The sequence below is a fragment of the Lactuca virosa genome, chromosome 4 (assembly GCF_052849685.1).
Source record: "Lactuca virosa cultivar CGN04683 chromosome 4, Lactuca_virosa_CGN04683_v6, whole genome shotgun sequence".
Taxonomy (NCBI): Eukaryota; Viridiplantae; Streptophyta; class Magnoliopsida; order Asterales; family Asteraceae; genus Lactuca; species Lactuca virosa.
The window spans coordinates 248938751-248953577 of record NC_136429.1 but is presented as its reverse complement, the minus strand read 5'-3'; the positions used below and the strand labels follow the sequence as shown (position 1 = coordinate 248953577).

The following is a 14827-nucleotide window of genomic DNA, read 5'->3' as shown; positions in this document are numbered from 1 at the left end:
TATCTCATAGCTGAGTTTGATTGTGATATATGCCAGTATGATAGAATTGCTAATACTTGTTGTCTGTGTGATACTTGTATGTTATGGTTTAGTAGCGGAGTGTGGGCGAGGCCCGTATCTCCATGGATAGCAGAGCGTGGGCGAGGCCCGTATCTCTCAGAAAGTAGAGTGTGGGGGAGGCCCGTATCTCTCAGAAAGTAGAGTGTGGGCGAGGCCCGTATCTCCTAGCTAGTAGAGTGTGGGCGAGGCCCGTATCTCTATGGGTGTGGGCGAGGCCCGTATCTCTTAGCTGTTCATTATATGATTGCATGGTATGTGGCATTATGGGGGAACTCGCTAAGCTTCGTGCTTACGTTTTATAGTTTTGTTTTCAGGTACCTCTTCAGCTAGGGGAAAGGAGCCGGCGCGGTAGCGGCATATCACACACTCTCATGTTTTCCGCACTATGGATTTTCTGGGATGTACTCTGAATATTTTACTATGATGTTACCGGTTCTCAGACATAAATTAATATTATGAATGTTTTGTAACAATGTTTTTATGAATTAACCTAATTTAAAAATGAAATTTTTAGCTGGTATTTTTGGGATGTTACAAGAAGTTGATGGAATCTTCAACATTCAAATGATTTCACCAAAGTCAACCAATATTAGTTTAGCCTAGCATGGCTAAACTCAAGAAACTAAAACTAAAGTAAAATGTATCAAACATATAGCAAGATTTAGAGATCAAAAGATGATGTTCTTCAAGTGTTCTTGGACTTCAAAGTCTTCAAAATCTCCAGAGAAAGTGCTCCAAAATCGGATGTAAAGAAGTACGGAAAAGTGGCATACCAAACTTCCCCATATAGCTCAAAACAAAAATTCCTGAAAATTCGCCTGCAAAGCCTTACGCGACCCACGTGCTGTTGTGTGGGTAGCCTGCGTGCTGAATTGGGTTCTTTTGTGATTTGGGCTTCCAATGACTTAGCCCACTGGTCCAGAATGAATACACTAAGCTTGTAGACCAATATTCTTCATGTTTTCTTCAATTTAAGAGCAATTTTGCTTCCCCGAATCATCCATAGCTCACATACTCACCCGATCAATAATCTCCGCATGCTCGAATATTCACCATTTTCTTCTAAATTCAAGATTCATCTTCTTCAAGCTCCAAGGCCACTAGCCCTCTCCATGCATAAACTCTGCTAGTCATCAAGGCCATAATCCTTGTTGTCCTCCAAATCAAATTGCTTTCGATCCATACGTCCCGAGGATTCCCGCTCTACTAGTCTACTTGAAATCTGCAATAAAGCTCACGAACTAGAAAATACCCGAAATAGTCATAGAATAATAAAAATGAAAATATCCATGAAGATTAGATAAATTATGAACGAAATACACTAAAATAAACTATAAGAAGAAGTAAATAAAATGAAACTATCAACATGACAGAAAAAGAAGATGATGCAGGAGTAGACATAGGAAAGAAAATTTGTGAAAAATAGATGTAATAGAAAAGTTAGAGCAATAGACAAAACGCCTACCATAGGTAGAAGGATTGTAGGGCCCGAACAACAACAACTCGTTTGTTGATGAAGTCGTCGGCAAAAGGAAAGGGAGGCAGGACTGCAAAGATCTAGACGAGGAAAACACAAATGAAGAAGCGATAGTAAAATGACCGGTGACAAAATTAGGTTGAATACCATGTTAGATTATAAAATAATCCATGTTAGCGTTTGCATTGAACTTAATGATATAAATAATACAATGATTTACAAAGGTTATTACACTATAAACATATAAAAGAAAGAATAAATTACACGAATGGTCCTTTTGGTTTGGTGTAATTTGCGCATTTGGTCCCTAACTTTTTTTTAACTCAGAAGGTCATTACTATTGGGTTTTCTTGCGCGTTTGGTCCATGTCTGACCTGAAAAGACTATTATGTCATTGCTACTTTCTTTTTAGTTTTTTGTTATTTATTATAATTTTTAAATAAAAGAAAAAAATAAAAATAAAGGTAAATTAAGCTTCCCACCCCCAACAATTTAACCCATATACTCTCTTTCTCTCTGGTTAACGTAGAAAACCCTACACCAGCTCTTATGTCGTTCTGCGTCCTCTACCACTTGCCACCTGCCAATCGCCGGACACCTCTCCTACTCTTGGGTTTTTAAATTTCTTGGGTTTTTAAATTTCTTCCATAGCTAGATTCATGAAACACAGATAACCACACTACAAGAAAAACAGCCTTTTACGACACTCAATGCGTGTCGTAAAACGCTCAGACGACACACAAATGCGTGTCAAGGAAGGCCTTGTCATAACGAAAGACGACATGCTTTTGCGCGTCGTCTATTTACGACACGCAGTTACGACACACATTTACGACGCTCATTTACGACACACAATGCGTATTAAAGAAGACCCTGTCATAAAGGAAGATGACACGGATTTGCGTGTCGTAACCTTACGACGCGCATTGCGTATCTTTAAAGCCCCTGTCAAGAAAGGTCATGTCATAAATGAAGATGACACATTTTTGCTTATCGTAATTTTAAATGTTTAAAAAAATATTATTTATAGATTTATTAATTTTCAAATTAAATTTGCATTTAATATCTCATGATAGAAAATAAAATATCATATACAAAAAATACAATCCATTGCATAAAATTTAATGTCATACAAATAATCGTTGCATGGAAAGATAAAACAAATCAATAGAAGTTTTAACATAATTTTTCAAACTAATTAGATACAAGAAATATGAAAAACTTAAAATCCTTGAGATTAATAGTTCTAACAGAAGATTCACGTGAGATACATACAGTTGGACCAGTAAGCAAGGATGTTCCCGAATCCACAATAGCAGCACAAAAACACGTACACGATATCTTCTGCTAGAAAGTGTCGATCCAAAACTACTGTTGAAGGTTGCAATGATAGCTGTTAAGATTTAAGCGTAACAAGAAACCAATCAGTGACTATAAGAAGTTAGATAGCGACAAATCCAACTTCTCAAAAATATCACAATGATAAATAAAAAAAGCACCAAAGGTCCCCCTGTGTCAACACCCTTTGAAGCTCAACACCCTTTGAAGCTGAAATTCATATGTGGGGAACCATTAATCACGATAGAAGCCATAGAAGAAGTTAGATAGCAACAAATCCAACTTTTTAAAATTATCACGAAACCCCATATAGGACTTCGTTTAAATAATCTCATCTTAAGGAATTATAGCCCTTCTCAAAATCAACCTTAAAAACCAAAAGCTTATGATGATACTCCTTGACCCAACCTATAATCATCCCATTTAGCATTTGGAACATCGCTAACTACAACAGAAAAAAATGTACCTTACGAGAGCAACAGCAAGACTTTCGGCATTTGGAACATCTAAATTGGTGGTTTGTTCATCAAGTGCAAGTATTCCACAGTTAAGCCAAAAGGTTTCTGCTAATGCCAATCTAATGATAAGTGAAGCAAGCACTTGAGATCAATTGAAAATGGATTTGTGAAATTCCTTCAATCCAAAATACAATGGGAATGGGCAATTAGAGATGATGGCACACCTTTTGACCTGCACTGCACCTTCCTCGCATTTCAAGCTCAGCATCACCAGCTTGCATAACAACCTGAACTTACAATCAACCATAAACATTAGGGTTGGGTTAAAATGTTATCCTCAATTATTTACTTTTATGCAATGTACAGGCTTGATGTTGGTTTTTTTGTAAAAACAAAAAATCAATAAAATAAAAAAATTAAAAAAAAATGAAAAAATGAATCATCACCTTTAATGGATCTGGCACAAGGAACTGAACAGGGATATCTGAAAGTTCAATATTTAAAAAAAAAGTAAAAACCGCCGGTTTTGTTATAAACCGTAAAAACCGGTGTAGTTCAACCGGAACTAAAACCGGTTTATGGAACCAATTTGGCTTACTCACGTCAAGCTCAAAGGAGCAAGCTGTCTCAAACGAGCCAGCCAATTGAATGAGGCGTTGATTTGGTCGCCTAAGCTGTGGTGATACTCCATTTTATTAAATGACTTTACCCTCTACTTCTTTTCACCAATCGATGTGGGATTACTTCCATATTCGTTTGTTGTTTATACTACTGCTTCTTTACAAGTCAATTTACAAACATATTAAATATATTTGCATTGTCTCTTTTTTACACAACTCAAAAACATATTATATATACTTACTTATTTAGACTATTTATTTTTGACGTAACTACGTATTTTATATATGCAATTCATATGTGTAATATACATATACAAAAACACACACATATATATAATTTAGTCTTTTTTTACACACAACACACACACACACACTATATATATATATATATATATATATATATATATATATATATATATATCCAGTTTTTCCGGTTTTTTGGACCGGTCCAACCGGTTGGACCAGTTGAACCATCAAACCGGTAAGACAACCGGTTCAAAGTCCGGTCCGGTTTTCAAAACATTGAATAAATGTTGCAGTCAACACAGATATGAGTTGATTCTTAACTTTGTAAACTGCAATCTTATTGCTAACCAGAATACACTTTAGGTTGATGCATATAACTCAAAGAATTTGTGTCATTTTATAACTGACTGAAACATAGAAAAGATTCTTACATGCTAATCTTTGTGATGCAGTTTTCATGAATGGCCTTGCTAAGCAGCTTTGTATAAGAATGTTTCCTGAAGTATCAAGTGTTGCTCATGTTATAGAAGTGAATGATATGATAGAACTTCTATAAATCAGGCATGAAACTTCAATGGAATGGTCATGCTTGGAAAGGGAACACAGAGTATATGCATTTTTAGCAAGGGATTTAACCACTTTTATAAGAAAAGATTGCATATTGGAAGCCATTGTTGCATCAAGCACTGATAACTATCCTCAAGAAAGCATCCATCACGCATTAGAACCAGGTGATAGGGTTGATCAAAGGGCTTCATATTGGTCAAGTGAAGGGGCAGTTGACCCTGCAGTTCCTGAAACATTAGTATATAAACTTGTTGCAAATCTTTGTGTGATAACTGAGATCCACATACACCCGTTTCAAGGTTATTCTGGTAATTTGTCAAAATAGTAAAGTTTTCTGCTTTTTTTTGTACTGAGGAAATTTTGTTGGTCTACCAGATTCTTAAATCTTAGACAAAAATGAATATATTTGTTAAATTGGCATTAGTTTGTGCATCGATTTAATTAGTTTTTGGTATAAGATCATCTGAGTTTATACAATTCATGTATATCAAGAAAAACTAACTAATTCTATTTACCGTGAGATCCATCCATGAAGCATATGACGGTAGTCCTCGAACAACAGCTACACAAAACAAAAAACAACTGATTATGAAAAAGAAAAAAAAGTGATAATTCAATAATTACAGTATTACCCTCTGATTTCACAGAGATTGTCAGCGACTTCATAATTGAGAATCACCAAGCACAACCCTAAATATTCGAGGAGTCACAATCGGATTCTTTATGTTGATCAGGGTGACATCGGTTGTCGAGACGCTGGTTCTTGCAAAGATGTTGATCAGGGCACAACATTACCTCTGGTTCTTGCAACAGAGTTGATGTCGTTTTTTTTTTTTTTTTTTTTTTTCTGTTTTACACATAAGGCATCCTGTCTGTTTTACGTGCCCTGAACAATATATAGTAGACATTATGAGTAATCAAATATAAAATTAGAAGTGAACTAAACCAATATAAAAGTAAACAAATTAGATACCTTTATGGTAATAGAGCCCAGGGTCTCATGTGGACATGAGGTTGATCCCATTCGCTATAAGCATGGAGTATAAAAGTAAGAAAATGTTTGTTTTAATAATCTTGTTCAAAGTGCTGAAACATATACATGGTGAACCAAACTTATCAATGTCGTTTTTGTAATTAACTCTCCAATGAAGAACCCACTTCCCTGGAAGGTTGTATCCTATAGTTAGATGCCAATTTTCCTCATCCTTACCACGGTCTAATTTGACTAATATAAATGATAAACCCAATTAAAAGCAAAACTTACATAACATATCCTATTTAACCATGGGGTAAAACCGTTGGAACCATCTGCATACACTAGGACTGGCTCCCTTCCATATATTCAAGCACATGTTTTAGTGACTAATACAATCAAACAGTTTATCAAAGACGATGTATGAAAATAAGTAAGTTGAGTATTTTAACAAACAGTTTGCGTGCAAAAAAATTGAGCTTAAAAGAAATTTCATGTAAAATCACTTCTTTACCTACTGTGATAACAAGTGTAGTTTAGACATTTACCAATTCATAGTGACCATGTCCACACCAACAGTAGCACCACAAGATGGAATTGGGCATCTCAAAGTCAAACATCCAGGACCATCATTGATAAAAACATTAAAAGAAACAGAAATCAGGATACCAATTATAAACATGTAAATGTATAATGACATGAAAACAGAGAGCATTGTATTATCAATACAAACCTGCCCAACATGTGTTACAGAAAGGATGACCAAAAGAAGCAGTGATAACACTATGAAGTGTATATGATTCAAAGCAGATCCCACAAGGACGCTTCAAAAGATACAAAAAATCAAAGATAAGGATTAAAAACTCCACTAAACATTAACTTATTTACCATTTTACCCTAACTTACCTCTCCAGCTTTTGGTGGATTGATATTGGATGGAGGCAAGAGCGAACAGATAGAAAACAATATATGTCGACAATTTTTTGTCATAGAAGTTAACCAAAACCATATTAGAACAGAAAACAGAGAAATCGACACCAGGCAACAACGTCTTAGAACCAACTCATCATCGAATCATTAGCTAATAAAACCACCGAAGCCTTGTTATATGATGAACTTGGAATTATTGAAACAGAAGAGGGTAGTGATGCATAAAATAAAATCCCCAAATTTAATAGTAAAAATGAATCCAATCCGACGAATAAACAGTTTGAGATTAGAAATATATTTCGGTAAAATTCGATTACCTGTTGCCGACTAACTGATACATCATCGGAATCATCATCATCATCGTTGTACATCGCATCGCCGATATAGTAATCTTCTTCATAAGAATCAACATCGTTCGCATAAAACTGTCTCATAACAACAACACCAGGTGGGATCATCTCCTTAATAGAAGAACCAGATGGGACCGTACGCGTCGATTGAGTCAATATAATTCATCACAGAACAAAATTTTCTATTCAATTCAGAGAAACTAATCAAATTTTTTATAAGCAATAATGGAAAAGTGAAGAAATTGTAGGTGTTACACGAAAAATTAAGATATCAGGGAAGAAGAAGAAGAAGGCCCTAGGGCTTTTTCTTGCTAATTGGAAGAGGCGGGGGTTTTAATTTTTGGGATCCAAGCGGGTGAAATCCCTCCTTAAAACGCGTGTTTCATTAAAAAAAATTATAAAGCGACACACTTAGACGACAAACATTTTATGAAAGGCGTCCTCCGCATTTTTTTTTTTTTTTTTCTGATACTAATTTTAGGGCACGCACCAATGCGTGTCCTTTGTCCTTCAAAATTTGCAAAAGTGACATTATTTTTTAGGGAACGCACAAATGCGTGTCCTCTATCAACGCGTGTCATTGTTTGCGCATCATTAAATGACTGTTTTCTAGTAGTGCCAGCTCCATATCAAAATTAGTTTTTGTTTCAAGATCTGACTAGGGGTTGTCTATTTCCGGTGGTTGTATCCTCCGGTTCTGGTTTCGATTTCCAATGTCGCAGCTAATCCTTTTCGTTTTTCTTTTTATTTCAAGACCCGAAAATGAGATATGTACAAGTATCTTCCGCTGATTTGTGTAAAATATAACCCGTAAGTATTTCTAAATCTACCTAAACCAGAGCCTTAGCACCACCATCATGGTTTTTTGTTACAACATCCACTACAAATAATATGTCATTTAGTAGCACACAAAAAGTGCAACTAAAAACCTAAAAAAATATCACTAAAGGCTTCTTAGACAATGAGCCGCACACATAATAAGTGCCACTAGAAATGCTCCCACTAAAAATTTTTAATGACATTTTTTTGTTTTTGCCGTTGCAGTTATTTTGGCTTTTCGTGGTACTTTTTTAATTGTCACGGTAGAATAAATATTTTTTGTGGCACATATTTTGTGCCGGTAAATACTAATTCAATTCTAGAATTTTTGTTGTTTTAGTGGCACTTTTTAATTGCCACAATAAAATAATTTTTTTTTTGTAGCATATATTTTGTGTCATTAAATACTAATGCAATTATAGAATTATACTACTAATAGTAACACATTTTTTAGCTATAATATAAAATAAAAAAGTGAATTAAATATAATTAATCCACGGAAAATAATAAAAATTTCGTTGTTTTATATCAATGTCAAAAAAGTTTAAATGTGGAATCACAAAAACACTAAATAAAAAAAATAACTAAACAGAAGTAACAAAAAACATTACACATCATTGCAATTGAACTTCTTCACCAAACTTCATGTATCTTGAATAACCTCGAATAGAACCAATATTAACAATTCCCTGTCAAATACACAAATGAAAATATCAAGTTTTATTGTAGTTTTACTAGGATATTAATTACCTCCTTAAACATGAGACCGAAGATCTTATAGTAACCGGATAATATCCAAACAACAACTTACAAGACAACATTTATTTTATAACTTGTGTTATATATAGGGATATTTTAGTAAAAATTAGACATCGGTAAACTGGGAATATATATAATACAAAAGGGATTATAATATGTTTTACATATTCAAACAATGGGGTGAAAAAGGCATCAACTGGTTCAAAACACCTCGCCAACAGGCTTAGCTGCATCAATATGACAACAAGTTTAGTAAATTGTTACAAAGTTACACATTTGACCCTTGAATATCAAATATTGACTATTTTAGGACAAAAAATTGATAATATTACATTTCAGACCACTTTACAGTTGTAATATTTGATGAAAGGGTAGGATGGGTGCAATAAGTAAGATTCTAGAAAATTTGGATGGTTGTTGCTCTATTAAGCCCATTAAGTCAAATTCATCTAATCTGTAGTGTATATAGTATATTAGAAGTAATTGCTCATCTTCTTTTGTGTTAAAAATTCTCCATTCACGCTTTTGAGAAGCCATTCTCGATCCTATAACAATCCAGAAGGAAAATTCAGATCAAAACATAAAGGTAAGTGAAAAATGACAAAACTACCATTAATTATGTAAAAAATTAACAAAAAGAACATGCAACTTACAACTCTCTAACAATAATTTTATAATGTGTAATGACCTATAATTGAGTACAACTAAATAGTATATAACTTCAAAACAACAATATAATCATTCTTTTAATGGGCATTATTAGTAATTAATCCCTAAAAAACAACATATAGGTCCTTGTTTAAAAAACAACACATATGTCCTTGTTTTCTGGGACAAATATATCATTTGCCTTCTATAAAGTATCCTATAAGGTTACAAAATTAAAACAATGAAAGGTTTGAGGTCATTTTGGATGAACAAAGTCAAGAAAGCTTATGATTACACATATATCTTTTGTTTGCTTCTTTGAGTTTAACTCATTCGCATTTGCTAAAAATGCACCAAATTACTCATATGATAATCTGCCCCTAATGAAAGTAAAAAAGAGTGATAGATGATTAGCAGCAATAATAAGAATGAGCAGAATGGAAAAACTGCTAATGAGGGGGTATATAGGTAAGTTTACCTCACTTGTCTGAATTTTGTTGTACCATCCACACGAGTGCATCATGCAACAAGCATAAAGTAGTGCACATCAGTGTCAACAACAAAATCGGTCCTTGAAATAAGTTGGAACAACCAAACCAAAGTGCTAAAAACTCAACATCTCCTAACTACAAATTACCCAACATATGCATATATCACTACTACTACCACCATGTATCTTTATTACATTGGCTATAAGTTTTGTTGTATGTACCCCATTCCTTCAGTTGCATTTCACTCTACATTTAATGCTTTCTGAATATCTCCCTGCAACAAAAACAAACAAGTTAAGTTTAATAATAAAATCACTCCATGTGATGCATAATAAAGAATAAATATGCATGTAATATTGTTACCTGAATGGATAATGGTGAAGTAGTTGTCCCATAAAGACCTATGACTATACCTTCTTTATCACCTAGAAACTTGGTAAAATTCCAATTCATGCTTGACCCAACAAACACCCTGTTTCTTTGCTTTATGAAACTTGTACACATGTGATGCTTTTGGTCTATTAACACAAATCTTTAAATAAAGAAATAGCGGGTTAGACACATTTTCACCATTCAAACATCAAACTTCAATTCGTTTATGAAAATGAGTGATTTATGGTTCAAAACACTTGTATTTTTTGTAAGGATGACTGAAAACTCACCTTCTAGAAGATGTGATATGTGGTGTTAAACCTTGTGCATGTAAATTCTTCCAATTTCTCGCTAGAATCATGCTCTTATTTTCGGAACTGATTGCAAGGAAATGCTAAGATCTCCAGACCTGATCATAGATATGTATCAACACATACTTTATATTTTGATTCAATTCTAGCTCACAAAGTAATATTATTGTTATGATATGAATGTAAAATAATTTGTGACACTATCATTTGTTTTTTGAGATTAGCTTCACAATGATAAATGATCAGACTAGACTCGTTGAGCTAGATGGATAGATAAGTAGGTATTCACTATATGCTTAATTGATTGTCTATAATTGCGATATATGATTATTATTTAAAGTGAATATAATTGGATGGAGAATATAATGTTGTATTATCGAAATTGACTAATGAAATAAATACAAAATTAGGTATTTTTTTAAAGTTTGAACTAATCAACTGATTGTCTGGTTATCTGATACTGGTTATTAACTTCACTTTAAAGCCTTACATCCAAACATCGTTCTCTTCTGGTTGCGATAATCAATTTCGATGGTCGAAGTGAAGAAAAAAGAGTACCTGAGTGAAGTCGAGTGGAGAAAAGATGGAGATTCGTTGTTCGAAGTCTAAATCTCCGATGCATAGTTGTGTAGTGTGGCAGCGATGGTGTTGTGAAGTCGTAGGTAGAAGTAGTGAGCGACGATGGCGGTATCCTGGTGGTGTTGATCGTACATTCGTATGAGAGAGAAAATAGAATGATGGGATTGGGGTAAAAAAATTAATTGGTCTCTGCTCTCTAACGCATATGAAGTAAAAGGAAACATGTATAAGAGATATGGGAAAATGTCAAATTTCATATATACTTTTTAACAATAAACGCTAATTCATTAAGGAGAGGGGAATAAGAAACATCAATTCAAATTTTTAGTGGCACAACAACATATCATTCAAATCATATGGTAAAACTTTAGTGGCATATAAAAAAATATATAACACAAAATATTGAGTTTTTAATGGTATTTTAAATTTTTATGCCATTAATTAACTTTAGTATTAGTGACATAAATTGTTAAGTGTCATTAAATCTATTAATTTTATAGTGACATATAAAATATGCCACTAAAAAAATACTATAGTGGCATAAAAAAGATATGTCATTAAAAATGTGTGCCACTAAATGTCATTTTATTTGTAGTGAGCTTAGACGCTGTTGGAGAAAACTAACATGGTTTTCACCCAGCTGTTCGTCGTCAGAGTAACCCACCAGAGAGAGTGAAAGAGAAAGAGGGGGAAGAATCGATATGAGATCTAGGTTTTAATTGTCAATTTGTTCGTCAGTGTGGGTGTCGTGTGCTAGCAATGCTTCGAAGCAGAAAATCAAAGAATTTGGGATGAATTTTTGGTTAGGATTTTTTAGTTTAGTTTTGATTTTTGATTCTAGTATGAATTTTGGGGATGGATTTCTAGTTAGGATTTTTTTTATTGCAATACTTATTTGCTCATTTGCAAAAGTTTATTGGTTTCATATTTGTGTTTCAAAGTTTTCAACCATCCTTTGAGCTCACCGGAGAAGATAAAGGAGGCAACGAAAAAAACAAACGATGCAGGGAAGCTTTTTGGTCAGAAATACATAGATGACTAGATCAGGTGGTGTGTAATGTGTGTAGATATGTTGTGGATGGTTGTACGTCCTTAGTAATTGTATAATAACAAAAAAAAGAATTATTTAAAAAGAAATACAAAAATAATAAATAATGGTACATAAATAATAAATAATGGTTTTTTTACAACATCAACTACAAATAATATGTTATTTAGTGGCACACAAAAAGTGCAACTAAGAACCTAATAAAATGTCAGTAAAGGCTTCTCAGACAATGAGCGACACACATAATAAGTGCCACTAGAAATGCTCGTACTAAAAAATTTTAATGACATTTTTTTTTGCCGCTGCAGTTATTTTGGCTTTTTGTGGTACTTTTTTAATTGTCACGGTAGAATAAATATTTTTTGTGGCACGTATTTTGTGCCGGTAAATACTAATTCAATTCTAGAAATTTTGTTGTTTTAGTGGCACTTTTTAATTGCCACAATAAAATAATTTTTTTTTTGTAGCACATATTTTGTGTCATTAAATACTAATGCAATTATAGAATTATACTACTAATAGTAACACATTTTTAGCTATAATATAAAATAAAGAAGTGAATTAAATATAATTAATCCACGGAAAATAATAAAAATTTCGTTATTTTATATCAATGTCAAAAAAGTTTAAATGTGGAATCACATAAACACTAAATATAAAAATAACTAAACAAAAGTAACAAAAAACTTTACACTTCATTGCAATTGAACATCTTCACCAAACTTCATGTATCTTGAATAACTCGAATAGAACCAATATTAACAATTCCTTGTCAAATACACAAATGAAAATATCAAGTTTTATTGTAATTTTACTAGGATATTAATTACCTCCTTAAACATGAGACCGAAGATGTTATAGTAACCGGATAATATCCAAACAACAACTTACAAGACAACATTTATTTTATAACTTGTGTTATATATAGGGATATTTTAGTAAAAATTACACATCGGTAAACTGGGAATATATATAATACAAAAGGGATCATAATATGTTTTACATATTCAAACAATGGGGTGAAAAAGGCATCAACTGGTTCAAAACACCTGGCCAACACGCGTAGCTGCATCAATATGACAACAAGTTTAGTAAATTGTTACAAAGTTACACATTTGACCGTTGAAGATCAAATATTGACTATTTTAGGACAAAAAATTGATAATATTACATTTCAGACCACTTTACAGTTGTAATATTTGATGAAAGGGTAGGATGGGTGCAATAAGTAAGATTCTAGCAAATTTGGATGGTTGTTGCTCTATTAAGCCCATTAAGTCAAATTCATCTAATCTGTAGTGTATATAGTATATTAGAAGTAATTGCTTACCTTCTTTTGTGTTAAAAATTCTCCATTCACGCTTTTGAGAAGCCATTCTCGATCCTATAACAATCCAGATGGAAAATTCAGATCAAAACATAAAGGTAAGTGAAAAATGACAAAACTACCATTAATTATGTAAAAAATTAACAAAAAGAACATGCAACTTACAACTCTCTAACAATACTTTTATAATGTGTAATGACCTATAATTGAGTACAACTAAATAGTATATAACTTCAAAACAACAATATAATCATTCTTTTAATGGGCATTATTAGTAATTAATCCCTAAAAAACAACATATAGGTCCTTGTTTAAAAAACAACATATATGTCCTTGTTTTCTGGGACAAATATATCATTTGCCTTCTATAAAGTATCCTATAAGGTTACAAAATTAAAACAATGAAAGGTTTGAGGTCATTTTGGATGAACAAAGTCAAGAAAGCTTATGCTTACACATATATCTTTTGTTTGCTTCTTTGAGTTTAACTCATTCGCATTTGCTAAAAATGCACCAAATTACTCATATGATAATCTGCCCCTAATGAAAGAAAAAGAGTGATAGATGATTAGCAGCAATAATAAGAATGAGCAGAATGGAAAAACTGCTAATGAGGGGGTATATAGGTAAGTTTACCTCACTTGTCTGAATTTTGTTGTACCATCCACACGAGTGCATCATGCAACAAGCATAAAGTAGTGCACATCAGTGTCAACAACAAAATCGGTCCTTGAAATAAGTTGGAACAACCAAACCAAAGTGCTAAAAACTCAACATCTCCTAACTACAAATTACCCAACATATGCATATATCACTACTACTACCACCATGTATCTTTATTACATTGGCTATAAGTTTTGTTGTATGTACCCCATTCCTTCAGTTGCATTTCACTCTACATTTAATGCTTTCTGAATATCTCCCTGCAACAACAACAAACAAGTTAAGTTTAATAATAAAATCACTCCATGTGATGCATAATAAAGAATAAATATGCATGTAATATTGTTACCTGAATGGATAATGGTGAAGTAGTTGTCCCATAAAGACCTATGACTATACCTTCTTTATCACCTAGAAACTTGGTAAAATTCCAATTCATGCTTGACCCAACAAACACCCTGTTTCTTTGCTTTAGGAAACTTGTACACATGTGATGCTTTTGGTCTATTAACACAAATCTTTAAATAAAGAAATAGCGGGTTAGACACATTTTCACCATTCAAACATCAAACTTCAATTCGTTTATGAAAATGAGTGATTTATGGTTCAAAACACTTGTATTTTTTGTAAGGATGACTGAAAACTCACCTTCTAGAAGATGTGATATGTGGTGTTAAACCTTGTGCATGTAAATTCTTCCAATTTCTCGCTAGAATCATGCTCTTATTTTCGGAACTGATTGCAAGGAAATGCTAAGATCTCCAGACCTGATCATAGATATGTATCAACAC

General features: G+C 33.1%; 1 protein-coding gene across 13 annotated transcripts; it reads right to left on the bottom strand.

The window, feature by feature from the left end:
* Nucleotides 1-2629: 2629 nt before the first annotated feature.
* Nucleotides 2630-7356, bottom strand: LOC145108176 (uncharacterized). Of its 13 annotated transcripts, none has more exons than XR_013708093.1 (14): nucleotides 6987-7356; nucleotides 6646-6820; nucleotides 6288-6563; nucleotides 6031-6097; nucleotides 5740-5928; nucleotides 5399-5652; nucleotides 5282-5328; nucleotides 4631-4984; nucleotides 3936-4110; nucleotides 3780-3817; nucleotides 3558-3620; nucleotides 3342-3452; nucleotides 3037-3085; nucleotides 2630-2930 (listed from the first exon to the last, which is right to left on the bottom strand). XR_013708093.1 is itself a non-coding variant. In XM_079045184.1 (14 exons), exons 1-6 carry the CDS (start codon nucleotides 7088-7090, stop codon nucleotides 5644-5646), a joined length of 588 nt encoding a protein of 195 aa, XP_078901310.1. In that variant the 5' UTR covers nucleotides 7091-7356; the 3' UTR covers nucleotides 2630-2930; nucleotides 3037-3085; nucleotides 3342-3452; nucleotides 3558-3620; nucleotides 3780-3817; nucleotides 3936-4110; nucleotides 4631-4993; nucleotides 5282-5328; nucleotides 5399-5643. The 13 variants fall into 13 exon arrangements, 11 of the variants coding, with proteins under 11 accessions (XP_078901310.1, XP_078901306.1, XP_078901312.1 ...); XM_079045184.1 differs by lacking the exon at nucleotides 6646-6820 and having other exon boundaries at nucleotides 4631-4993; nucleotides 5740-5793; nucleotides 5866-5943; XM_079045180.1 differs by lacking the exon at nucleotides 6646-6820 and having other exon boundaries at nucleotides 5740-5793; nucleotides 5866-5943.
* Nucleotides 7357-14827: the final 7471 nt, after the last annotated feature.